At 50.1% G+C, this 22253-nt stretch overlaps 14 protein-coding genes across 14 annotated transcripts, besides 12 other annotated features; 1 reads left to right on the forward strand and 13 right to left on the reverse strand.

Annotated features, from left to right (window-relative positions):
• Positions 1 to 2: 2 nt before the first annotated feature.
• Positions 3 to 36: a microsatellite.
• Positions 37 to 273: 237 nt separating this feature from the next.
• TraAM80_04335 (uncharacterized protein) lies at positions 274 to 705 on the reverse strand (the record flags this gene model as incomplete). Its single annotated transcript, XM_029381268.1, has 1 exon — positions 274 to 705. One exon carries the CDS (start codon positions 703 to 705, stop codon positions 274 to 276), a length of 432 nt encoding a protein of 143 aa, XP_029238895.1.
• A 235-nt stretch (positions 706 to 940) lies between these two features.
• Positions 941 to 961: a microsatellite.
• Positions 962 to 1060: 99 nt separating this feature from the next.
• Positions 1061 to 2593, reverse strand: TraAM80_04336 (uncharacterized protein; the record flags this gene model as incomplete). Its single annotated transcript, XM_029381269.1, has 1 exon — positions 1061 to 2593. The coding sequence occupies one exon, from the start codon at positions 2591 to 2593 to the stop codon at positions 1061 to 1063; it is 1533 nt and encodes a 510-aa protein (XP_029238896.1).
• Positions 2594 to 2804: 211 nt separating this feature from the next.
• Positions 2805 to 3737, reverse strand: TraAM80_04337 (telomere-binding protein 1; the record flags this gene model as incomplete). The annotated part of the gene is made up of 1 exon (XM_029381270.1): positions 2805 to 3737. One exon carries the CDS (start codon positions 3735 to 3737, stop codon positions 2805 to 2807), a length of 933 nt encoding a protein of 310 aa, XP_029238897.1.
• Positions 3738 to 3941: 204 nt separating this feature from the next.
• Positions 3942 to 4043: a sequence feature (A-rich).
• A 78-nt stretch (positions 4044 to 4121) lies between these two features.
• On the reverse strand, positions 4122 to 4844 carry TraAM80_04338 (protein-L-isoaspartate O-methyltransferase; the record flags this gene model as incomplete). The annotated part of the gene is made up of 1 exon (XM_029381271.1): positions 4122 to 4844. The coding sequence occupies one exon, from the start codon at positions 4842 to 4844 to the stop codon at positions 4122 to 4124; it is 723 nt and encodes a 240-aa protein (XP_029238898.1).
• Positions 4845 to 4911: 67 nt separating this feature from the next.
• Positions 4912 to 4943: a sequence feature (A-rich).
• An 844-nt stretch (positions 4944 to 5787) lies between these two features.
• Positions 5788 to 5807: a microsatellite.
• A 23-nt stretch (positions 5808 to 5830) lies between these two features.
• On the reverse strand, positions 5831 to 6493 carry TraAM80_04339 (uncharacterized protein; the record flags this gene model as incomplete). Its single annotated transcript, XM_029381272.1, has 1 exon — positions 5831 to 6493. The coding sequence occupies one exon, from the start codon at positions 6491 to 6493 to the stop codon at positions 5831 to 5833; it is 663 nt and encodes a 220-aa protein (XP_029238899.1).
• Positions 6494 to 7170: 677 nt separating this feature from the next.
• TraAM80_04340 (uncharacterized protein) lies at positions 7171 to 7560 on the reverse strand (the record flags this gene model as incomplete). Its single annotated transcript, XM_029381273.1, has 1 exon — positions 7171 to 7560. One exon carries the CDS (start codon positions 7558 to 7560, stop codon positions 7171 to 7173), a length of 390 nt encoding a protein of 129 aa, XP_029238900.1.
• Positions 7561 to 7944: 384 nt separating this feature from the next.
• Positions 7945 to 7966: a microsatellite.
• A 101-nt stretch (positions 7967 to 8067) lies between these two features.
• On the reverse strand, positions 8068 to 10041 carry TraAM80_04341 (coiled-coil domain protein; the record flags this gene model as incomplete). The annotated part of the gene is made up of 1 exon (XM_029381274.1): positions 8068 to 10041. One exon carries the CDS (start codon positions 10039 to 10041, stop codon positions 8068 to 8070), a length of 1974 nt encoding a protein of 657 aa, XP_029238901.1.
• Positions 10042 to 10202: 161 nt separating this feature from the next.
• Positions 10203 to 10279: a sequence feature (A-rich).
• A 1190-nt stretch (positions 10280 to 11469) lies between these two features.
• On the reverse strand, positions 11470 to 13635 carry TraAM80_04342 (uncharacterized protein; the record flags this gene model as incomplete). Its single annotated transcript, XM_029381275.1, has 1 exon — positions 11470 to 13635. One exon carries the CDS (start codon positions 13633 to 13635, stop codon positions 11470 to 11472), a length of 2166 nt encoding a protein of 721 aa, XP_029238902.1.
• Positions 13636 to 13734: 99 nt separating this feature from the next.
• Positions 13735 to 13798: a microsatellite.
• A 332-nt stretch (positions 13799 to 14130) lies between these two features.
• Positions 14131 to 14430, forward strand: TraAM80_04343 (uncharacterized protein; the record flags this gene model as incomplete). The annotated part of the gene is made up of 1 exon (XM_029381276.1): positions 14131 to 14430. The coding sequence occupies one exon, from the start codon at positions 14131 to 14133 to the stop codon at positions 14428 to 14430; it is 300 nt and encodes a 99-aa protein (XP_029238903.1).
• A 142-nt stretch (positions 14431 to 14572) lies between these two features.
• TraAM80_04344 (putative mitochondrial substrate/solute carrier) lies at positions 14573 to 15640 on the reverse strand (the record flags this gene model as incomplete). The annotated part of the gene is made up of 1 exon (XM_029381277.1): positions 14573 to 15640. The coding sequence occupies one exon, from the start codon at positions 15638 to 15640 to the stop codon at positions 14573 to 14575; it is 1068 nt and encodes a 355-aa protein (XP_029238904.1).
• Positions 15641 to 15677: 37 nt separating this feature from the next.
• Positions 15678 to 15715: a microsatellite.
• Positions 15716 to 15902: 187 nt separating this feature from the next.
• TraAM80_04345 (uncharacterized protein) lies at positions 15903 to 16976 on the reverse strand (the record flags this gene model as incomplete). The annotated part of the gene is made up of 1 exon (XM_029381278.1): positions 15903 to 16976. The coding sequence occupies one exon, from the start codon at positions 16974 to 16976 to the stop codon at positions 15903 to 15905; it is 1074 nt and encodes a 357-aa protein (XP_029238905.1).
• A 295-nt stretch (positions 16977 to 17271) lies between these two features.
• On the reverse strand, positions 17272 to 17808 carry TraAM80_04346 (uncharacterized protein; the record flags this gene model as incomplete). The annotated part of the gene is made up of 1 exon (XM_029381279.1): positions 17272 to 17808. One exon carries the CDS (start codon positions 17806 to 17808, stop codon positions 17272 to 17274), a length of 537 nt encoding a protein of 178 aa, XP_029238906.1.
• Positions 17809 to 18301: 493 nt separating this feature from the next.
• TraAM80_04347 (uncharacterized protein) lies at positions 18302 to 18907 on the reverse strand (the record flags this gene model as incomplete). Its single annotated transcript, XM_029381280.1, has 1 exon — positions 18302 to 18907. One exon carries the CDS (start codon positions 18905 to 18907, stop codon positions 18302 to 18304), a length of 606 nt encoding a protein of 201 aa, XP_029238907.1.
• Positions 18908 to 18997: 90 nt separating this feature from the next.
• Positions 18998 to 19020: a microsatellite.
• Positions 19021 to 19544: 524 nt separating this feature from the next.
• Positions 19545 to 19576: a sequence feature (A-rich).
• Positions 19577 to 20304: 728 nt separating this feature from the next.
• Positions 20305 to 21969, reverse strand: TraAM80_04348 (phosphoglyceromutase; the record flags this gene model as incomplete). Its single annotated transcript, XM_029381281.1, has 1 exon — positions 20305 to 21969. One exon carries the CDS (start codon positions 21967 to 21969, stop codon positions 20305 to 20307), a length of 1665 nt encoding a protein of 554 aa, XP_029238908.1.
• A 94-nt stretch (positions 21970 to 22063) lies between these two features.
• Positions 22064 to 22101: a sequence feature (GA-rich).
• Positions 22102 to 22253: the final 152 nt, after the last annotated feature.

The following is a 22253-nucleotide window of genomic DNA, read 5'->3' on the forward strand; positions in this document are numbered from 1 at the left end:
GCATATATATATATATATATATATATATATATATATGTGTAAAAACAATAAGCAGAGAAGTAAAAAACGGGGAAAAAACGCGGATACCTAAATAGTGCGTGGAAGTAAGCAAAACCGCGCACACCCGGCAACAAAGCATCACCGCGAGCGGAAGCGGATTGCTAACCCTCCTCTTTGACGTACCCACACGGAGTCTCTCAGTTCGCAATGGACCAGACAGAGGCCACAAAACTCTAGCAACAACGTGCCCCACAACTTTCAAATTAAGCAGCATCATCTTTTAAGCTTCTGCAAAGGCCACGGGATGACTTCGACGATGTCAAGAAACAGCACCAACACCACAATTCCAAGCGGTATCGTCCAGATGTGATAGACCGGCCACATTGCGATATTCCAGAGAACTCCTCCGGCTGTCGCCGCACCCGTGGCACTGTGCAACAAGCATTTATGCGTTTCGCTCCAATTAGGGTGCCGGGGCTGAACAAAAAGAGCGGTGTAGATCCACAGAGCAAAGAATACGGCGTAGCACAGATAGGAGATCCACATGACGTGTTGAATGATGTTGCGGGAACGCAGCATCACCTCAACCAGGCGAGAGACCTTTACCACACAAGACAAAACCAAAATGGTAAATAGTTTAGTAGCGTAATATCGCCAGTCTCTTTGTTTTTGTGGAGGCGTGTGCGGGTTTCGCATTGCCGCCATTATCCCCCTTCCTACCCCCACTCCCTCTACATGAAAGATAAATGCCAAGGAAGAAAAAAGGGACCCAAAGAGACACAATAATCATCCTCATCAACATCAACAATACAAATAAAAAAAAAACGGACCCCTCCCGTCCAGATAGATGCAAAAACGAGCAAGAAGAAGTGACAGCAAATGTTTTGAAGGGAGCAAGATATCAGAGAGCATCCCCACACACACAGTCACTCTGTCCTCTTGTCTGTGTGTGTGTGTGTGTTTATTCATGCGAATGAATAAAAGAAAAAAAAAAAGGCAGCAACAGTGATGTTGTATATGCCTATAGCTTGCCTCCACCTGTCGAATGCACTATACATAGCTATGCCTCGTTTGTTGTCTGAAAGGGAGCGGTGTCAACCCCCATATTTTGCAAACGCCGCAATGCAGTAATCTCAATTTCGCTCACTTCCTCTGGTTTCAAAACTTTTTTCCTCTCAGGCACCAGCGGCAACGTTACCACTGAAGTCAAAGAAGTGATCGTCGGACGCCCAACAGATAAACTGTTGTTAGCTGTGGATGAAGACAAGTCATGTCGAGAACCTTTTTGACGGTATTCCTTTTCCATCTTGCATCGTAGCACCTTGTCCTCCAGGCTTGCCAGCTTTGTTTCCATTTCAGTGTTGGCATTCAAAACAAAGATCCAATTTTGCTCCATGTTCTTAGCGAAACGATGCATATCCTTGACAGACCACACCGTTTCCCGCGGCACCGCACGCCTCGTCATTGCGTACCTCAAGGCCTTTATCACATCACGAGAGTCACCCTCCTCTTTCTTCTCATTCTTGCAGCGATAGATGAGAGTTGATGGGGAGGGAAAATCGTCATAAATCTTATCCATGCTCCGCATGTCAATTTTCCCCTGATACGCCGAGGTACTAATCAGTACGGATGGATCGTAAATACGGTTGGCCCATTCCCCACCCATTGTCTCATAGTACGACGATAGTATGACAGACAACGTGGAAGCCGTCTGGACCGCCATTTCTTCATTACGAAGTCCAAAGGGACACGGAAAAAGCGGATTTCCTATCAGATGTACCACACCGAGTACAGTACGCTGAACCTCGCCGTATCTCGTAAAAACAGGGACCATAAGTTGTGCGGTGTTTGGCAACTCCATCAACTCTAATATTGGGGTATTTTCTGTTGCATTTTTGTCACCTATCCCTGGTTTTGGTTTGAAGTTCAGTGCAATTCCTTCCTCACTCACAAGACACGGAATGGAGTTCTCGGACACGCGATACGGTGCCGTATTCCAGAGCTTTGACATGTCGCGTCCCACCACAAAAGGTGCCACAAGCTCCGTCGACACAACACCAGGCGGTAGGATCCACAACATTGCCACAGAGGCACGGGTTCGAATGGCCAGACTTTCCATCACAGAGTATATGCTGGCAGAAACCAACTCCAGCGCAGAGTTCATTTTTCGTAGTTTGTACGTTGGAACCGTGCCGTTGAAGGATGCCCGAGGAACAATTTTGGGGTAGTTGGACCGAGACAAATTGTACCCCATGGGTTGCGTGTTCGACAGGGCGCTACTGCACTGCAGGTGGACCGTGCGGGGTTGGACGCCCAACTCCAGTTCCTGCCGATCCCGATCCCTCTGCCGCGCGGCCTCCAGGCTTGCCTTCCGCTCCTTCAAGGCATTAATTTCTTGGTGAACGGCTGAGTGCAACTCCCGAAGTGCCATCTGCAACTGCGCGATCCGGTGGGTTTCCTCCGGTGTTGTGGTGTCCATCTCCTCCACAATCTTATGCACCTCCTCGAAGCGATGAGCAATGATGTCGCTAAAGACGCATGGGGCTAGCGACGAGGTGGGGAAAGCATGCCGGCAACAGTAGCAGAGCTGCATCCTATCCCTTCAAGCAACAGCTCAAGCAAAAGAAGAGAGACAAGATAAAACCAAAGAAACGCGGTGGAGGCAACGCAAAAATATGCGTATGAAACATGTACCAAGGCATTCATATGTATATCCATCGTCATGAGCGGCAATATACAAGTGTTGCGCATCAGTCTCAGTTCAACGTGCAATGAATGAGAGCAAAAGGTCGCATTGTTCCATCTCAAAATAAAAAGTCTTCCAAATCTTGTCCAGACGGAAGAAGAGAATCCAGCAGTGTGGTCTCCGCTGGACCGCAGCTGTCAGTATTTCTTACACTGCCTGTTTCCACACTTTTTAAGACCAGCGAACCACTTTTGTCATCGTCATGCTTTCCAGCATAGACCGCTTTCTCGTCTCCCGCTGGTTGTGTCTTTTCCGGCGTCGGACTTTTAGCGGCCACGAAATCAAACTCAAAGTCGCTGTTCACGGCATCCAAAACGGAGATCTCGCCCTCCTTGCATGTTGGTTGGAACTGCAATGCTCCCGCCTCTATGAGGCGCAGCGCTTCCTCCTCCTCCTGCTCCAGCTGACGCGTCGGGGCCTGCTGAAGCTCCTCCCGCTTTTTCAAACGCGCCGTAAATGTCCCCAAATCTATCTCCTCACGCGACGACAGCGCCGCCCGGACATCGTCACGCCGTTTGCGCAGCTCTCGATGGTACAGGCGTTTGACGTCCTCACGCGACCGGCCATGATACATGACGGCAATCGCGTTGAAGTCCGTGCCGTACTGCGAGAGAAATTTGTAGAAATCTCTAAGCTCCTCCTCACTCCAGTCAAACCGAGCCCGCTTATGCCCGGCAAAGCCATGTCTCGGCGAGGATGTGGGCTCTCCCCTCTCTGCAGCATCGCCTGGCTGCGCTGCAGGGATGTCTGGTGCAGGATCAAGAGAAGCGTGTGCATGCTTCCGGAGCCTTCCTACGCGCCGAGCCTTCCGGCTGCTCTGCAGCATCTGACGAATAGGCCGCTGCTGATCTACAGGCACAACGGTGGGCGGCAGCTCCTCAATCGGCATGTTGGAGAGCACCCTAAGGGGAACGTTGTTAAGGGTTTCCAACGTGGAGTCTAACGCCTCCACAGAAGGATCCGGTGGAAAGTCAAAGTCGCCGCGGTCCATTGCTTCCCTTTTGCAGACATGCATCATAGAAAAAGTAATAACAACAAGAAAGAAAAATAATGACAAAAAAAAAAGAGTAAACGACGGAAATACAGAATGCACCCCTTTTTGAAGATGCAGCCAAACACGTATAAAATACATGCAGTTCCAGCACCGTCCAAGTGTGAGAGAGGAGAAAATATGTATACCGAACATGACGATCATGCAAAAGTAAATTAAAGGAAAACAAAAACAGAAAAAGCAAAAACAAAACCAAAAGCACAAACACACTTACATACACACATACACAAAGACGAACACACACACGTAAACCCCAAGAACAAATTGCGGGTTAAAAAAGAAGCGATCATCAGGAACGCGATCCATCCCTCCGTCTATTTGTTGTCATCCTCGCCTGCGCTGTTCTTGATGATTCAGCGACGTTAGTGGAACAAAGCTGACCTTTCCATGGGTTTTTGTTGTGATGACCCCACTGTCGTCCTTTGTGTACAGACGCAACTGTTGCACCTCATCTTCCCTTCCAACAGGAATCACAAGACACCCTCCCGGTTTTAGGGACTCCAAGTAACCGTTTGGAACCGATGCGGCGGCCGCACCGACGTGAATTACATCAAACATGACCGGAGAAGAGAATAACTTTGATATGCCTCTACCATCGCCCTTGATAAAAGTAATACGACCCTCACTCACCCAGCTCGGAAAACGTTGCTGAACCACTCTTGATGAACGCTGCTGCAACTCTTGCACATGTTCCACACCAACCACCCGCGAACCCTCGCCACAGATGTCAGCGAGGACAGCCGTAAGATAACCGCTGCCACTGCCAATATCTAGAACTGTCTTGGATGAACCTCTAGCCGTCGGTAATAGGAAGGGAGCGAGAAGCTCAAGCATGATGGCGTGCATATGAGGGGCGCTGATGGTGGCACCATGCCCGAGAGGCAGCGGCTCGTCCCTGTACGCTGAGGTCTGTAAATTGTCCGGTACAAACCACCCGCGATCTACGCGTTGAAGGGATCTAATGATCACCGGTGTAGACAGAAGCCCCGCCTTTTCCAGATTCTGAACCATTGAAGCATTTGACAACGCCGAGCACGTCCACGCCATTATTAAAATCCTACCCTTGACAATCTTTGTCCAGTGAATGTGGCAAATTTAACAGCAGTACGAGGAGAAAAAAAAATAAAAGAAATAAAGATAATAAAAGCGAAATACAAATCATAAGGCAAACTGGTAGACTGTGGGGGTGGGGCAGCAGCTGATAAAAACCAAATCCAAAACATGAAAAACACAACACAGTATCATTGCTTTCGTGCTCACACACAGAGTCATCCAAATACGCATGCAGTGGAGTCGGGAAATAACTCACTTACTTCCATCACAATGCAGTCATTTTGCTTTTGGTAGAATTTTGCGGTGTTGCTATCCAGCGGTGGAGGAAGGTCACTTCCAATTGCCGTCAAAATGCGCTCATTTAACCGAAGGAGCACGCGTGCAAAAAGACGCGCGGGTGATGTCTCTCTCAGACTGGGTGGGTGAAATGACAACGCAACGCCGTAACCCACACACCAATATTCAGACGACACGTTGCCTACAGCGAAGGGAGTTCCCCTTATCATTGTACACCCACCATAGCTGCAAAATGGGCGATCGGTCACCCCTTTCTCTCATTTTTTTTTCTCTTACGCCTTCTTCATAGTTATTATTATTATTTTACTTCTCGTTCCTACTTTTCATTCCTTCGCTTGAAGCGCTATAGGGAAATAATTTCCCTTCTTGTTGCTATTCTAAGGAGCAGTGCGGACTCCACAAACAAAAAAATGGAGGGGACATCATTCACACACAGTCTGGCGATCCCCCTTCCCCCAACTCCACCCATTAAAGAGAAGAGGTAAAAAGGGGTGGGGCGAGGAGAAGGGGAGGGGGGTTGAGTGTGTGCTCTGCATTTCTCCACACCCACCTGCTCTCACTTCGCCAATAGTCTACACAAAGGGGGAAAAAGGCATTAGTAATCCCTTTCATCTCTAGGGATTTTCTGTGTGTATGTGCAATATATATATATATATATATTTTGCATGCGTCAAACCTCGGCATTACATGGACATGGGCTGCAGTTGCGTGCGCCATCCGGAGGGAATGCTTTCAAAATCTGCGTAAAGGTCAACTTCTTGCAATGAGGGCAACGGCAACGGTGCTTGGGACTCCGTCTTATACCTGCGGGTAGGTGGTTCCTCCTCCTCCGCCACCGCACTGTCGCAGAGCGTGTCCCCATGCGACAGACTCGGGGCACCGCTTGCCGTTACGGTGGGTGCATCACCCCGCAGCACTTGCTCCACCGTCATCGTTGTTTCTTCCCGCTGCCTCCGAAGCTCCTCTTTTTTTTTCATCATCCGCGCCCGCAGTGCGGTAAGCGAAAATCCCATTCCCACAGTTGACGTCTTGGACGGCTCTGGCGTGCCCTCCTTTGCTACCTTCTCCTCCTCCACTTTCGCCTTCTCCCCCTCCCAAATTGAGGCGATCACTGCCTCTCCCGCGCCGTTCTCCTCCAGAAATGTCACCAGCCGCCGCCGTGTGATTCGATCAACTTCCCCCACGACCACCGGCGGAACAATCGCCTCTGCCGACTTCTTTGCTAGATCCTTAAAGTCCTCTCGGTCAATCACGCCCGACTTGACGTACGTCTCAAGCACTTCCTTGACACGATTGAGTACATCTCGTTTGTTTGCGCAGGACGAGACGGAGGCGGAGGCTGACATGGTGGCCCTCTTGTCTCTCGTGAAGTCTATTCCTTTCGTCACACCGGCGTAGTGGGGATTGAGGCAGAAGAAAAAAAGGCAAAAAGAAAGGGAAGAAAAAAAAACACCACCAACGGAAACGAGGGCGGACACGGTTTCAGGGACAACCATAACACTCATGTAAAATCAACACGCCCTTGGAGTCTGACCCACGCAAGGACCAAACACACACAAGCAGAGGGATGGAAATAAAAAAAAACAACAACAACAAATTCTTCACACTTACACCGATACAACACTAATGCACAATGCAGACAACAACTACTGATACTTTTACCGCCACGACCTCCTGTTCTACCCCAGTTTCTTTTTCCTCATATTCCCTGCCATTTTCCCATCCCCCCGCCACTACAGTGTCTCCGTCCCCTCCACCGAGTTCTCCAACATGCACCTATCGCAATTGATCAGCATACGTCATCAGTTGCAGAAACAACGCTCAGCATCATAATACCATTGTCATACTTAAAACTGGAACACCAAACTGCTAAGCAAACCTCTCCGCTACCTGCCAGGCCTTCACACGATACTTTGCAATTGGGTTCTTAACAAACTGTTTCTCATACAATGCTCCACGCACTCTCTGTCTGTCACGCTGATCCCGCATCTCATCAAACGAGTACAGCTGATTCCTTTGAAAATTACGTTGAAAGTAACGTTCCCGCGCCACAAACTTTGTGAGGTTGTTCCATGCAAAGATTACAACATAACACTTCCAAAAGGGTCACCGAATGGAAGTTCAAGCACGATTTAAAAATCGGGTGAAAGAAATTGACAAATCCAGCACCGGGTATACTTGTGATGACAACAGGCATGCAGCAGAGGTTTTGCCCCCAGAAGGTGCGAAGATGCCAGTGAGATTCACCCTCCGGCACCTTGTATACCTGCTCGGCAAGCGCCTCATCCGGCATCGCTTGTGTGTCAAGAAAAAAATCGAAATGACAAAAGTTTGCTTCGAAGTGAGTATCCGCCTGAGCGGTGGGGATGGAGCCGTGCCAGTTGAACGACGTGGGGCCGAGGCCCTGCAGCATTGTTGAGTGCCCTTGCGCACCACCGGGCCTTGTGTTGGTGTGTCGCCATGTCTATGTAAAACAAATAAACAAACAAAAACGTGTAGCGCCTTGGATTCTCTTTCTCTCTCTCTCCGGCTTCCCGTACACTTTTCCTACTTTAACCCTTTCTCTTCGAGAAAAAATCCAAACGAAAGAAAAACCGCAGCAACAACAACAAAAATACAACTCATCTCGCAGAGTAAACTCAACCACTGCAGCAGGTGTATTGCATTCCCACCCCCCTGTTCTGTCCAACCCTTTTCTTCTCCCATCTCTCACTATATATATAACTCGTACACAGGAGTCCATTTCAACCCTTCCTTACAGATATATGCTTCTCCCTGGAGGGTTTTTTTTCTTTTACATTCATTCATTCATTCATCCAACATCATACTCTGCACCGTCAGCTACAGAGACACACTAATAGGACTATATAAAGATGTATGCGCCAACACGCCACTTCATTAAAGACATTTTTTTTTTTTTTTAGGAGGCAGCGCGAGCCTGCAGCAAGAGCTTTGGCGGAATGTAAAGCTGGTAGTTCACATCACTTTGCAGGTACTGCATCAGTAGCCCACGCAGTTCTGCATTCTGCGCGCGCAGTGAATCGGTGCCTTCAATCAGAGTTTTACGCTGTTGAAGTTGGGCAATGTACAGCTTGAGGCCTTTTTCAAGTGCCCCCCAGACTCGCTGGTGCTCCTTTGGGACTGAGCTCGCCATGCGCAACCAGTACTCCTTTTCAGCGACACGCCGACGCTCCTCTAACTTCATCCGCGTCAATTCTTTATTCCGCTTGGCCGATTCCTTCTGACCCTCTTCCTGCTGCTTCCTCTCCCGCTGTCGTTCGGTTAGAAAGGTCGAAAGTGCACGGACAGCCTCCTGCGGACGAATAAGAGCCCTTGTTTCGTCGGGACCATCCACCATAAAATACTCCAACAGATCACTCATCTCCTCGTCCTTGTGAACCTGCAGTGCCGAAAGAATGGACTCCACCACGGCACGCTCCTCTGTGACATCTTGCACTTGTCGGATTGCTGCATACACCGTCTCGTCAGAGATAAATGGCGCTTGCTTATGCAGAAGAGCGAGGAGCATAAGCGCCTCCTCCGAAAGCTCAATCTCGTCATCGCTGCTCACAGCCTCCTCCTCGTTATCCTCCACTGTGTCCGCCACGTCATCTTCGGGCCAGTAGTTTAGCTGCGGGGGATTCCACGGTACCCCTAATATCTCCTCGAAGAGAACACGATCAGCCTGCAGAGACTTGAATGCGAGCTGAATGTTCTTCTCCTCATGCATGGCCCAAATTTGCTGGTACTTTTCCTTGTCTGACCTTTCAAACCTTTGAAATTTTTTTTGCAAATCACGGTACTGGTTGGCCACACGGTGAAGCTGAGCGGTGAGATCTTTGTTGGAGCGCTGGTACTTCTTCTCGGACTCCGCGTAGCGTGCAACAAGGTAGCTAAGTGTGTCCTGCAGCCGCGCCAGTTTTCGCTTGTGCATCGCCTGAGCACTCTTGTTTTCCTTGACCCGCTCACGGAGAACCTGCAGGTTGTAACTGAGTCGTTCGCCGTTGAGGAGAAACTCGGCCTTGCACCGTTCCAACTCCTCCATGAGCGCATGAATTTCCTCTAGATGTTCCCGCTTAATTTCATTGTACTCTTCACAGTTTTCGCGGTGTTTATCGTCCATTTTTTGCTGCGCCTGCACAATCTCGTCCTCTCGCTTCTTGCGATACTCTGTCTCCCGCGTACGACGCAGCTTCATAAGCTGCAGAAGTTCCTCATCGCAGTGCGAGAGGTACTCCATTCGCTCTTTTTCGTACGCCCCCTCTACTTCCCGCAGCTTGTTGGTGTAGTCGTCGAGGTATCTCTCCGTCTGCTCACGCATTTCGGCAACAAGGCTATTTACATCCGCTGTGTTGCGCCTAAGTGCCGCAACAAACTCCTCCTCGCGCTCCTCCAACTGCCCGCGCAAAGCCTCAATGAGACGGTCCTTGGCACCCAACAGTTCCTTGCACTGCTGCTGCTGCTGTTCAAGGGACTTCTGGAGCTCATGCGGGGCGTTGATTTTGTGGATGGCCTCAAACTTAAGCTCTATTGCACCTTGTTTTATTTCATTCGCCTCCAACTCCTCACGGCGCCTTTGACGTCTCTCATCTATGAGACGCTCTTCACGCACGCGGCGCTCATTCTCGTTCTTGCCAACTTCCACCTCCCAGCTGGTCACGGCGCTGTGGGCACAACTGAGTGCCTCAGCCATGTCGCGACGGGCATTGCGCACGGATTCCTCGCCAATCCCCTTCGCCTCGCCTGACCCTGTGCGACCGCCCATGCCATGGTCAGCTCCCACCGCTACGTGCACGTCACTGTTGATGTCAGACATCTTTTTCAACCGCTCTTGCACACGACGTCGTCGCTCGGCGATGCGCTGCTCCCTTTCCTCATCCAGCGGCACCATCATTCTTCCCCTGCTATACAGCCTCCTCTCCCTCTGTTTGCTTCGTTATTCCCGTGCGCAGCAGTGTGGGGTTGGGTGTATGCGCGTGGTTACAGCAGTAGAGGAAAAACAAAGCCAAAAAAAAAACAAACAAAGAAAAAAAACCATCCGGCAGAGGGGCACACGAAAACAACAAGATAAAAAACAAAGGAAAAAAAAACAAACATTTTACCAAAAGGAAAAAGAAAGAAAAAAAAGGAAACGCCACATGTGGGAAGACGGGTGGGGACAACCACAAGCCAACAGCACGACGGCGTAGGCACTGAAACACCACCACCACGACATACCTCATCAAACAAAAGTGACAACAAAAGGAATTCATGGCCGAGCGCCTCGAGCACGTCACTCTTGCTATCTATTCGCCAAATCGCAAGGGCAATACCCCCATGGCTCTCTTCACTCGTTATGTCTCACACACTGGTTCCCTCCATATATGCATTCCTTTTTTCCTGATTTAGTCTCTCCCTTTTCTACGTAGAAGAAACAAAAGACTTCATCTCAGGCCACACTTGGGTTCCTTCTCTCTCTCTATCTCTCGTCTATGAGAAACCAAACACACGCCGCCTTGGGCGGTATTGCTTACATATGCTTGGAGAAGAAATGAAGGAAAAAATGCGGGAGAGCAAAGGAGAGAGAATGTGGTGCACAGGTGGCCACAGTCCTGGTAAAGGTGTTATTACCGACATATACGAAAACATTTTCATGGTTCCTGTTTTATTTTTTTTCTATGTCAACGTGATCCTCTCTCCCCTTTCTCATTTTTCACCGTTACACGAGACGTGCGCTGTCCTCTATCGCCAACCATAATCTCCAAATACATCATGGCTGAACACGTCTATGGGAGAGACAAGTGAATGCTTGGCGTGAAGAAATCCACGCCGCGGCAAAAGCGTATCCAGAAACACGCACGTGTCTCTCAAACAAACGACAAATAAAACAAAAAAAGTCACAACCATCACCCCTCACATCAAACAAAAGTGTATCAGCAGATCATTAAAAAAAAAAAAGTACGTGAAGGGGAGAAAAGATGTAAGAGAAAAGAACAACAAAAAAATAGCGATGAGGAAGTTGTCAGGTTCACATGGAATGTGCTCACAAGCCTCACACCCGCGCCTCTTCTTCTTCTTTTGTGCATCACTATCCATTTTATGAAGATGTGCGCATGCCATTCTAACGTGACTAGGCAAATGCGGGAGACATGTGTTCAGAACGTCTGGGAAGACGTTCGTTTCGGTCCTGAACGTACTGCATCTTCCAAAGGCAATGGATTACCCAGCACCAATGTATTTTTTTTTTTTTATTCCGCCGTTTTCGTCCCTCTCCTTTGGCCTTTCGGCCGTTCTCCTCATCTACCAAAAACTTTCAGTTCTACAGAACAACGTTCAGGTACACTCATTGCGGTCCGGCAAAAAGACCGATGAGCGGTAGCGATGCCCTATACGGCAGCGGCTCGCACAGTCCATCTTTTTCCATAGTGGCATCAGGCGACGGTGTGAGTCCATCAACATCCTCACACTGTGAGCCCTTGCCGGGCGTTGCCTCGGCGAAGGCGGCAACCCTGAATCCAGGTAGGCGTGACAAGTACTGCGATATCGCGGCAGATGGGTGATCCCGCTGCATCTCTCGCACGACGGGCAGGTGCGACTGGACGGCTATGGCAAGCACAGCATCTTCGTATCCGAGGAGATTTTGCTCCAGTAGCGCACGGTAAAGGGCGCGCGGCACCTCCACCGGGACAGGGATCTTCAGTGCCAAACGTCCAACAGCGTTGACGACGGCCAATTCTCTGCGTTTGAGCCAAGACAACATGACTATAATAATGCCTTCCTTCAGCATTTTTTGAATGGCCAGTGTTGTCAGGACATTTGATGGCGGAAGCGGATGCGGCGCTGGTACGTACGCGCAGGACTGACATTGGCATCTAAAGTATGCGAATTGAGGGTCACACAGCGGTACACCACCCACAGGGGGGTGGGAGTGCCTGCAAAACTCACATATGGCCTGTCGGTGATCCCCAACATCATAGACGCTCATCAGCTGATATGACGCCTCCTGCGGGTAAAGGGCCGCAGAACACAGTGAAAGCATTGACTCCTCATTATGTGAATTTGCTCGGGGGTCATCCAGTCGACGGCCGTTGTGGGTGAGTTCCACAAAACAGTCAAAAGCTGCATTAGCTACTGCAGTGTTCCGGGCTTCCATGGCCAGATGAATCAATGGTGCAATAACAAACGACACCATTTGTGAGATGTTACTCGGCGAATTGTGCGCAATAGCAGCAATAAGCCCAAACACCGCCATCTGACTTTCAGCACTTATCTCCCTTTTGGCAAGCGAAATGGCGACTTCTATAACATCCAGCTCATGAACACGTCTCTGCAGTGATGGCATTCTCTCCAGCGCGTTGGTCACAACGCAGCAAAGCATGCGCTCGAGACTCTCCGAATTGGGGACAATAGAGACGGCTGCGCGGAGAGGGCGAAGACCCTTGAGGTCGTACGTAAAGGTGGGTGTATGCAACAGCAACCACCCCGCCGTTTCCACCATATTGCAACAATAAGAATAGAGACGGGACTTTCCTTCTTCGACATTCACCGGGTGACCGGCAACAGATGGCGCACGCAACAATTCTGTAACATTTTCGTATGGGGGCAGCCCACACTCAACGACTGGAATGAGCTTCAGCGCCACCGCGGCGGTCCGTGTTATGAGCGGGCCAAGTCGGTGAGGAAGCGCCAGAATTTGACTTTCCGCCATGTTACGTACCACAAGAAGCGACTTTGCTAAAAGCTCCACGTAAAGTGTCAGCAGCGTCAGCCTTACTCTATACTCCGCGTTGCTCATCCATTCACTGACCTCATCTAGTACAAAGTGAAAAAGGTAATGAATCAACCCCAGCGCCACACGGAGAAGGGCAATACGGTCTTCTGGCGAAAGCAAGTGCATACTTGAGGAGTACTGCAGCAATGGAAAGAAGGTAAGTGATGCCATGACTGTTCCGTACGGAGAACGATCATCCATAAGCCTAAAGCTCTCGTCGATGCAAAGAAAAAGGGCCTTCAGATCCATTAATTCAATAGATTGTTGCTCATCGGCCCGCAAATGATTTTCGGTAAGCTCCTTAACAAGTTTTTGCGATGGAAGGATACGCACAACATGGGAAACGTTAAGCCATCCACCCGCTTTCACCCGATAATACGTCTCGTTTGCATCGACAGTCCCTTTGGCACTGGAAACGGCAACCATTAACTGGCTGGAGTAAAGTGGGGATAACATCTGGGCAGTGCTACACGGACGGGCGCGCAGGCACACAGTCATGTCCTCGTGTCCCAGCACCGGGTTCCGTGTGATGACCTGCGGGACATCAAGCATCTGTTCGTCGATTTCAGAGCACTTGGAACAGAGAATGTATCCACACTTCTCGTGCATGCAGATGTGCCATTCCGCCATGGAGGGATGGGCAGACGACTTGCAGATGGAACATAATACACCAGCCTTTGGGTTTTTTAGGGCCCTCAATGGATGTGCGGGGTGCGAGCCATGATACAACATTGTCATTTCCCTTCGTCTCCAAGGTTCAGTAATGGCTTAGGAGAAAATGCGTTCCACAAGAAAACACAAGGGCAGTAAGTCAGTCACAATTCTCCTCCTTCCGCCCACACACACACACACATACACACACACATACACACACACACACACACACACACAGACAAACACAGAGAGACTTTAGCACAGTCAGCAAGAAGCAACACAGGTTAGAGCTAGTAGTACTCGCAGTAAGGAAATAATAACAAACCAAGCCTTGACACCTGGGAAATGGAAGCGAAGAAGTCGCTGGTTGTTTCCCACGTAAGTCCTCCACACTTCCACCGCTTCTCCCTCTCCAATTTCCATTTAATACTCTTCACATTACTCTTTCACAAGTTTGTTTATCTTAGGAATACCAACATCTTCTTCCTCCACCTCCCAGAAACACTCAAAAAAAACGGCACGAAGAAGCAATGCCTTGTCAGTTTACATTAGAAACCATTAATTGTTTTTCTTTGCGACATGCATACAGCTGTATTCGTGCATACATGTATGCATAAACTATCGACCACTCCATTTTTTTTGCATTGCCTCCACTCCATCGGTCTCCAAAATAACATTTGCGCTGCTTCCAATCCGCCGGCTTCCTCCTCCCAGTTCCTGCAGCCATGCATTCAACTGGAACTGGAAAAAGAGAATACACAATCTGACGACAGTCGCCTCCGCGACTCCGAATCTTCCAGGTTGCCGCCGTTCGTTACACAGTTAAGCCGATCTGAGGCCCAGAGCCGCGCAGCCGCGTCGGGGGACGCCAAGCGCTAATGATGCCCTCCACAAGGTTGAAATCCGTGGGTTGAGGGGTGCAAGCGGTGTTCGCAGAACCTCCAAGCCCTGGCAGCCATATCGCCAAAAAGAAACACCTGCAACCTGCTGGTGTGTGTGTGTGGGGGGGGGGGGGCAGACGTTATCTGGACCCAACCTCCTGCGTGCTAAAAGCCACAGAACCACCTTCCGTGATATCCGAAAACTGCTTCGCGCCCTCGTACGTCATCCCAAAGGCAGAACCACCAAGGACCGCCATAAACAGGTTTCCACGCAAGCCCTTAAAAAACGCCTGGACACCCTCTTCACGAAGAATATTCCGCATTATCCAAAACGATGGAAAGCGTTCACACTGCAATTTTTTCATGACCTGCAGCCGAAGCCGCAAGACATACAACGGGTTTAACAGGACACCAATGACTATGCTTGACAAGGCCCCCACAACACAGTTGACAAGAATGTTGTCCTTTGTGGAGGTGAAACAAACAGGCAGTTTTTGTCGCGCCTCATCAGGAGTAACAGCCCGCAATAAAGGTGCGGCACGCGAGACAAGGCCGTACGACCTCTGCTTTAGCAGCTCATAGACAAGCCACCATGCTCCGGTAAAGGGAGAGACCACCATTGTCAAGAGCGTGCCACGGAACAGCACACGCCATCCCTGCTCCGCCACCACCACCCGCGTTGTGTGGTACCCGTTCCCATAGCGGTGCTCCCCGCCACAAGAATCCGCCACCATCTGCACCTGCGACACCACAGCGAATGGATTAAAGATAGGTCCAGAGATGAAGTCGGCAGCGAAGCCAGCAGTGAGGCTTCGCTGCTCTTTTGTTGGCAACGGCAAATTTTCCTTTCCGTACTCCACAACGAGGTAATAGACGAGTTCACTAATGACAGCTCCCGAGGCAGCCACACCGGCGCCGCGAAAGAGGCCCCGGTAGCCATGTTGCGTGTAGACCTCCTGCAGCACCTGCCGTACAGTTAGCCGCGCCGTGCTGCACTGCTGCCTAGCCACAGCAAGAAACAGGGGGTTACCAAAGAAAGCGTACCCAAAGGAGGTGGCGGCAAACGTTGCGAAGAGAGTTGCACGGTCGACGTGGGACCATGACCTTGTCACTGCCGAGGTCCCAGAAGCTAAACTTGGTTCTATGGTGTTCTTCACACGCGGCTCAACGTCCCACGCAACGTCAACGAGTGGTGGCATCGCACTCATCGTTCCCCCATTCCCGTTGAGAGCAAAGCAACAAAAGACACACCAAACAAACACACACACGCACACACACACTCAGAAAGCATGCACAAGCGAGAAGGAACGACAGCGGGAGAACAATAAAAAACAACTACACCCACACGGAAAAAAAAAGGTAAAGGACAAACACACGAGTAAAGTAGGGAAAAAATAAAGCCAATAAAAAAAAAATAACTTTAGCAAAAAATAAAAACAATCAACAACCATGGAGCTCACTCAGTTCCCTCTAAATGCCAAGGATCCACACCTCGCTGTCACTCTCAAAGAGGTGCATTCCATTACGATGAAAGAGCAACGCAACAAGCAGCCCCCCACTCAACAGCGAGAAACACATCCACAGCCAAGCGGCGGAGCTGGGATCCATAACATAGGTCAGCGAGCAGCATAAAGATCCCACCAGACACTGCAGCAAGGACACGCATGTCAGATCATTCAGTAGTCTTGCAGACGCAAAAAAGGTTCTTGACATCAGTAGTAGTAAAAAAGTAGACAGGGTCCCGGCAAGAACGTACCAAGCCGGTTTGTCTGCAAAGACAGCAATAAAAACATATGCGCACCGATGAAACATCATGAACTGCAACATCAGCCCATCACAACGACGATCGTCAGAATCCGTGTCCCCGCAATGCTCGAGCACACCCAATGCAACGTCCTGTGAAAAGAAGTATAGGAGAAAGACAAGACCCCCAATCACAATGCACCAACGATGGAACGAGGACAAACACCTTGCGTCGACAACAAAAGACATTGCCTCTCCATCGCAGGGAAGCATGACACTTAGCACGGAGAGTGTTGGAATCCCCATCCACGTGGCCAAAAAAGCGAGGATACGTGGGACAATTCCTATTCCATGCATGAAGCGATGCGGATCGCTACGACCCATTGGAAGAATAACACACCAATGGAGGATGTTGAGCAGCACTCCGCCCAGTAGAAAGACCCAGGCGAGCCAGACAAGTACCACGCAATGGGAGCGAAGTATGAAAGTAATATGCGCAAGGGTCTTCACATGGCGAAAAGCAGAGACCGCAATACAAAGTGGGAGAAGAAAAAAATCTGCAAAACTCATGTAAACAGCACTTTGCCCCCTAAGTCCCGCAGGAGCCCGCAGTGCGACACAATTCACAACGCGAGCGAACGTCAATCTTCCACGGCCTTGCCATAAAAAATGCAGAGTGCCGCGAAGTGTGCGGGCGAAGAGAAAGCAGAAAAGGAGAGCGCTCCCCACAGTATTCACCTTGGCTACGGCATTTTTACCAACGATGAGGTACAGCAACAGTGCCGCGGCCACTCCGTACATCAGTAGAGGTAGATAGCGTGCACAGAAGCAAAATAAACGGGTTGAACAACTTCCGAACTCTCCCACATCTCTTTGTGCTGGAACAAACATTTGATCCTATTATCCTTACTGATATGTGCGTTTTACCCTGCACTACACATGCTAAATAATGATCAAGCAAAATGATAACGAACAAGAAGACTCACACAAGTACGTTCTGCTCTTCCATCGACGCCTTGCCTTACAGCATGACAACACACAAACCACTGACTATGCCAGTAACAACAAGGGTCACACAAACACAAACCTGAAGCCGTCATCTCCAGACGAACGTGCCATGTGGTGTCTGCTCTCTAGTTAACAGCCCCGCCTCACGGAGTCGCCTGAACGCCATCGGGGCACGCGGCTGCATCACCGCAGAAAGTTCACCAATATAAAACTGTATGTCATGCCCTGGAAATTGCTGAACAAGAGCAACAATACTATTTTCTACAGATGCCGCCATTGAAGCAGTCTCCTCCTGCGCCACAGGCGACTCACCGGTTTCCGCGACGGTGTCTTGCTGCAGAACACTGAGGTCCTCTTCCTCGGCACAGTGTCGTCGAATCTTGTGGATCTTACGCGGCATGTAGAACACCGGATACCACCGCGGCGGTGCCTCTGGTCCATCAATACGGTCAATGGTTACTTGTCCGTAGAGCTTCAGCTCGCCCCACAGCACCCGCGTCACCTCCATCTGACGTTCCTTGCCAAAATAACGGTTGGCATAGTAAGCCGCTGTCATGCCCGGGTCGCGGCGAATGGTGTCAAGCAGCAGAGGAAGCGTCAGTGCTCTGGTCACGTGGCCCGCCATCGCGCAGGACACACCACTACGTCGCATCTGCACGTATGCCTAGCTCTACATCATGACAGGGAACGGAAACAATTAAAAAAAGAAAAGGGGGAAAAACACACGCATGATGAAAACAAAACAGCACTGACTTCAAAAAAAAATTATTTTCTCCATAACAAAAAACAAAGGTGAATACGCGATGAAGCGAGGTATATTTTAAAGCAGCAGGATGACACTGCTACTTCATCTACACGAAAGTCGGCATTCTTCCTCTCATTCTTCTCGACAAGGTACATCGATAACAATCGAACCAGCAACAAGACCCACATATATTTCTCGCGTGATGCTTCTTTTTGTTCTGCGTTTTTTTTTCTTTTCCCCCTTCTTCTCTTGTACTCATACATTCCTTGAGTTCCGGTTCCCAGATTTGCTTCTCTTTTGTTCCCTTTCTTCTCATCCTCGCATCATCTCGACACACATATATATGCATTGGGCCTCCCCCCGCTGTGCTCAGCTACTCCTGTGGCTTCAGCACAAGGTTGGACTTCTTCAGCTGGGCGGTGAGCAGCGCCAGTCGCGCGCGCACGGCACTGTAACGGTAACCAATCTGCTCCCGCACTACCTCCGGCGGGGAGGCGCGGAATGGCAGCGTCAACACCCCAACCAGCTTGTACTCGAGATTTTCTATAAACTCCATGTTGGCCGTCCCGTTTTCGTCTAATAGCAGCACAGTAAGAAACCGCTGCGGCTCTCTAATGCAGCGGTTGAACATCTTCAATAGGGTCATCAGAAAGTCAGGGAAGTCGCAAATAAGACTTTGGTGTTCACGCAGCCGAAGGAAGCCGGCGTGGTTGATGACGCACGTATAATGGAAGAAAAGATCGGACTCACTCGTTACCTCAATGCGCATAGTGGAGAGGCTATGATCGTCGCCGAGGGAAAGCACCTTCACCCTCATTCCCTCTAGTGTCCCGGACCCGGCATCCCCGCCACGCGTCGCGCGCATCTCACAGGGCACCTCGCGGTCGTACACAATTTTGAAGCCATCCGCGAGCGATGGGTCCATCTGCTCAATGGCACGAAAGTCCTGCTCGAGCTGAGCGATGAGAGAGTCACCCATCATCTACGGAGAGAACCCAGCGTCCTCCCAAAAGAACAAGCCAAAAAAGGGGGGTCCTGGGGTTTTTCACAGATGCCCAGCGGCAACAGGAAAAAAAAAAAAAAAAGAAGAAACGAAGCTGCAACGGTGTGAACATGCGACTGGTCCCACAACCGCCACTCAACATACCACCCCTGTAAGATGCTCAATGCGGGAATAAACAACGCAACAACAAGGGAGCCTCCTTACCTAGCACAATGCCACACGCGCGAGAGTGTCGTTGCACAACTACAACCTATACCCCTTCTGGACAGCTGGCTTCTGCATGTACATTTTCTCCATTATCTCCTGCTGACGCTTGCAGTCGATACACGGCCCCTCCTTCGCCCTCTTGTCGTTCCACCAATATGTGAAACAGAATCCCCCGAAGGCAAATATGAGAGCTGCAGGGAGCATCATGTAGGTGGCGTGTGGCAAACGCCAGCCGCGCCGCTGAGACGTCAACTGCCCCCCACGAACAACATTGCTGTACGGGACCTTGTCAGCTCCTGACGGAACTTTTGACAAACCCATGAAACGTAATGTAAGTTTAATAATAGCTTGAGCAGACGCCTTTGTGTTGCCGTAATCCAAGTTGCACAGATACGCATCAAGACCCAAAAGAAAAAATTAAAAAAAAGGAAAAAAAAACACTCAGAGATACAATGGGAGAGGGGGAGAAAGCGCTAATAGAAGCAACACCAGAAACAGCGAGAATCACGCCGTCAACAGCAAAGAAGACACCTGTAAATGTAGCGAGGACCAATTTGTTGGAGGAGGTGTAAAGTGGGGTTATAGGCAGCGACAATCAGTACTTTACCGCTTCAGTTAAAGTTTTTACAAAAAAAGACGCACATACACAACACAATTAAGACGTGGCTGCACTTTAAAAAATACCAACTAACTTCTTACTTGGCTTTCCTAAGGAGAATATATTTCCTCTGACTACACACCAGAGTTTTCATATATATCTTTTTCTTCTTTCTTTACTGACTGGGCCTGGCCCGCTGCCTTTTCTTCCTCTTACCGCTTCACAATCTATTTCTTTGGTCCTCGAGGACACTCCTGCTCTTAACTATCCTCCTTTAAATGCATTATGCATTCCATTGCTTACCTCTTCAGTCGGCCTGCGCTTACGCCCTCTCGTGCCCTGTTCCATTGTTCTTAATCCTTCTTCCCTGCTTTGCTTTTTTTTTTTCTTCCACCTTTGCACCTTTATGATTCTTTTGCTTGCCCATATCGCACAATGTTGCTATGCAATAATATACTACCGTCAACAGCATTCCTCAGCTCTCGCAATAACGTTGGAACCCCCTCCCCCCCCCCGCCTTTTTTTTTTCGTATGCTTGAGGTTGGTTGGTTGGACTCGGTATCACTGTTTAGCTCGGGGATATCTCGATGAGCGATGGCTCGTAGTCCTCCGGCGCCATGAAGCCCATCAGGTTGAGGAAGGTTGCTGTCAAATTTGCCAGCCCAGCCCTTGGAAGGTCCGTGCGCATCCCCACACGTGGATCCAGCCCGGCGCCACCAATAAACACAGGAACGGGCGCCAGCGTATGCGAGGTAAGGGGGAGGACCTTCCCGTCCGCGCCCACAATCGGCTTACCCTTCTTGTCGCGCTGCGCCATGTCGTCGGAGTTGCCGTGGTCCGCGGTAATAAGGTACACACCGTTAACAGCGTCAACAGCCTCCTTCAGCCGCTGTAGGGACGCATCCACTGCCTCTACGCCAATAATCGTCGCCGCGAGGTCACCAGTGTGTCCCACCATATCTCCATTAGGAAAGTTAATGCGAACTACATCGTATTTACCGCTCTTCAATGCCTCAATTGCCGCATCAGTGATTTCTTTGCTCTTCATGAGAGGTTTCTCATTGAACTGCACACGATCGCTGGGAATCTCAAAAAACGTCTCGTGCTCCTCATCCAACTTGCCGCTGCGGTTGCCGTTCCAGAAGTACGTCACGTGGCCAAACTTTTGTGTCTCGGAACAGGCGAAAATGTGGCATCCAGAGCCAACAAGATACTCCTCGCTCGTCCGCAAAAGGCGGGGCGGCGGCACCAAAAAATTATTGGGAATACCCAAATCTCCGTCGTAGCGCATCATGCCAGCGTAGCGCACCTTGGGAACGCGCACACGATCAAACTTGTCAAACTCCTCCTCTTCGAAGGCCCGCGACATTTCAATGACACGGTCGCCGCGAAAGTTGAAGCAGAGCACGGCATCCCCATCTTCAATGGGACCCAGCGCCTTGCCGTTTGCATCACTGACGACAAACGGCGGGTAGTACTGATCCGTAACATTTGGGTCCTCAGAGCGGAAAGTTGTGATGGCCTCTTTAGCAGAGGCAAAGGCCCGCGCCTCACCCAACACCTGCGCCTTCCAGCCACGTTCGACCACAGACCAGTCCGCCTCGTAACGATCCATTGTGACGAACATGCGGCCACCACCACTTGCAATGCGGGCATCACAACCCTTTTTACGGGCCTCTGCAAGGACAGCCTCCAGGTCATCCGTAAACTTAAATGAGCTTTTATCAGGGACGTCACGGCCGTCATAGAGGACGTGCACGCGGATACGTGTTGCTCCACTCACACTGGCATGTTTGATGATTTCGTAAAGTTGGTTGTCGCGGGAGTGGACACCACCGTCGCTTAACAATCCGATGAGATGAAGAGTGCGTCCTGGCTGCGAGAAGGCACCGTTGAGGTAACGATAGCCATCGCTAGTGAATATCTCACCGCTTTTGAGGGCTTCATCAACAAGCGAGGCACCCTGCAACGCAACGCGGCCTGCGCCAAGGGCATTGTGCCCCACCTCACTGTTGCCCATATCTGCGTCAGTAGGGAGTCCCACGGAAGTGCCATGGGCGCAGACGGAACGAAAGTGTTTTGCGTCGGCGCGGTGCGAGTCAATAAAAGGTGTCTTCGCCAAGTGGACCGCGTCGTACTCGTCGCTGGGGCCAATACCCACGCCGTCCATCACCACAAGCAACAACTGGCGTCGGGGAAGTGTAACATGGTGCAGAAGCGAAAGCTTTGACATCGGCAAGATCGAGATGAAAACAGTAAATAATTGACACTAACTCAACTTTTTTTTTTTTTTTGCGTGACACAAGAGATAATACACACGCAAAACCAACAAAAGAAAAATGAAAAAGAAAAGGAAAGAACAGAAGCTTAGATGAAACAGCAAACAAACAAAGACGTATACAAACTTCTCATTAAACACACACAGGCACACCGATAAATAGAAAGGTGAAGTCATAACGCCTGAAACCAACACCTGTTCCGGCGGTCTCATTGGCACCCGCACCCGCACCCGCACCC

The sequence above is a fragment of the Trypanosoma rangeli genome (assembly GCF_003719475.1).
Source record: "Trypanosoma rangeli strain AM80 chromosome Unknown Tra_15.4_contig_00125, whole genome shotgun sequence".
Lineage (NCBI taxonomy): Eukaryota > Euglenozoa > Kinetoplastea > Trypanosomatida > Trypanosomatidae > Trypanosoma > Trypanosoma rangeli.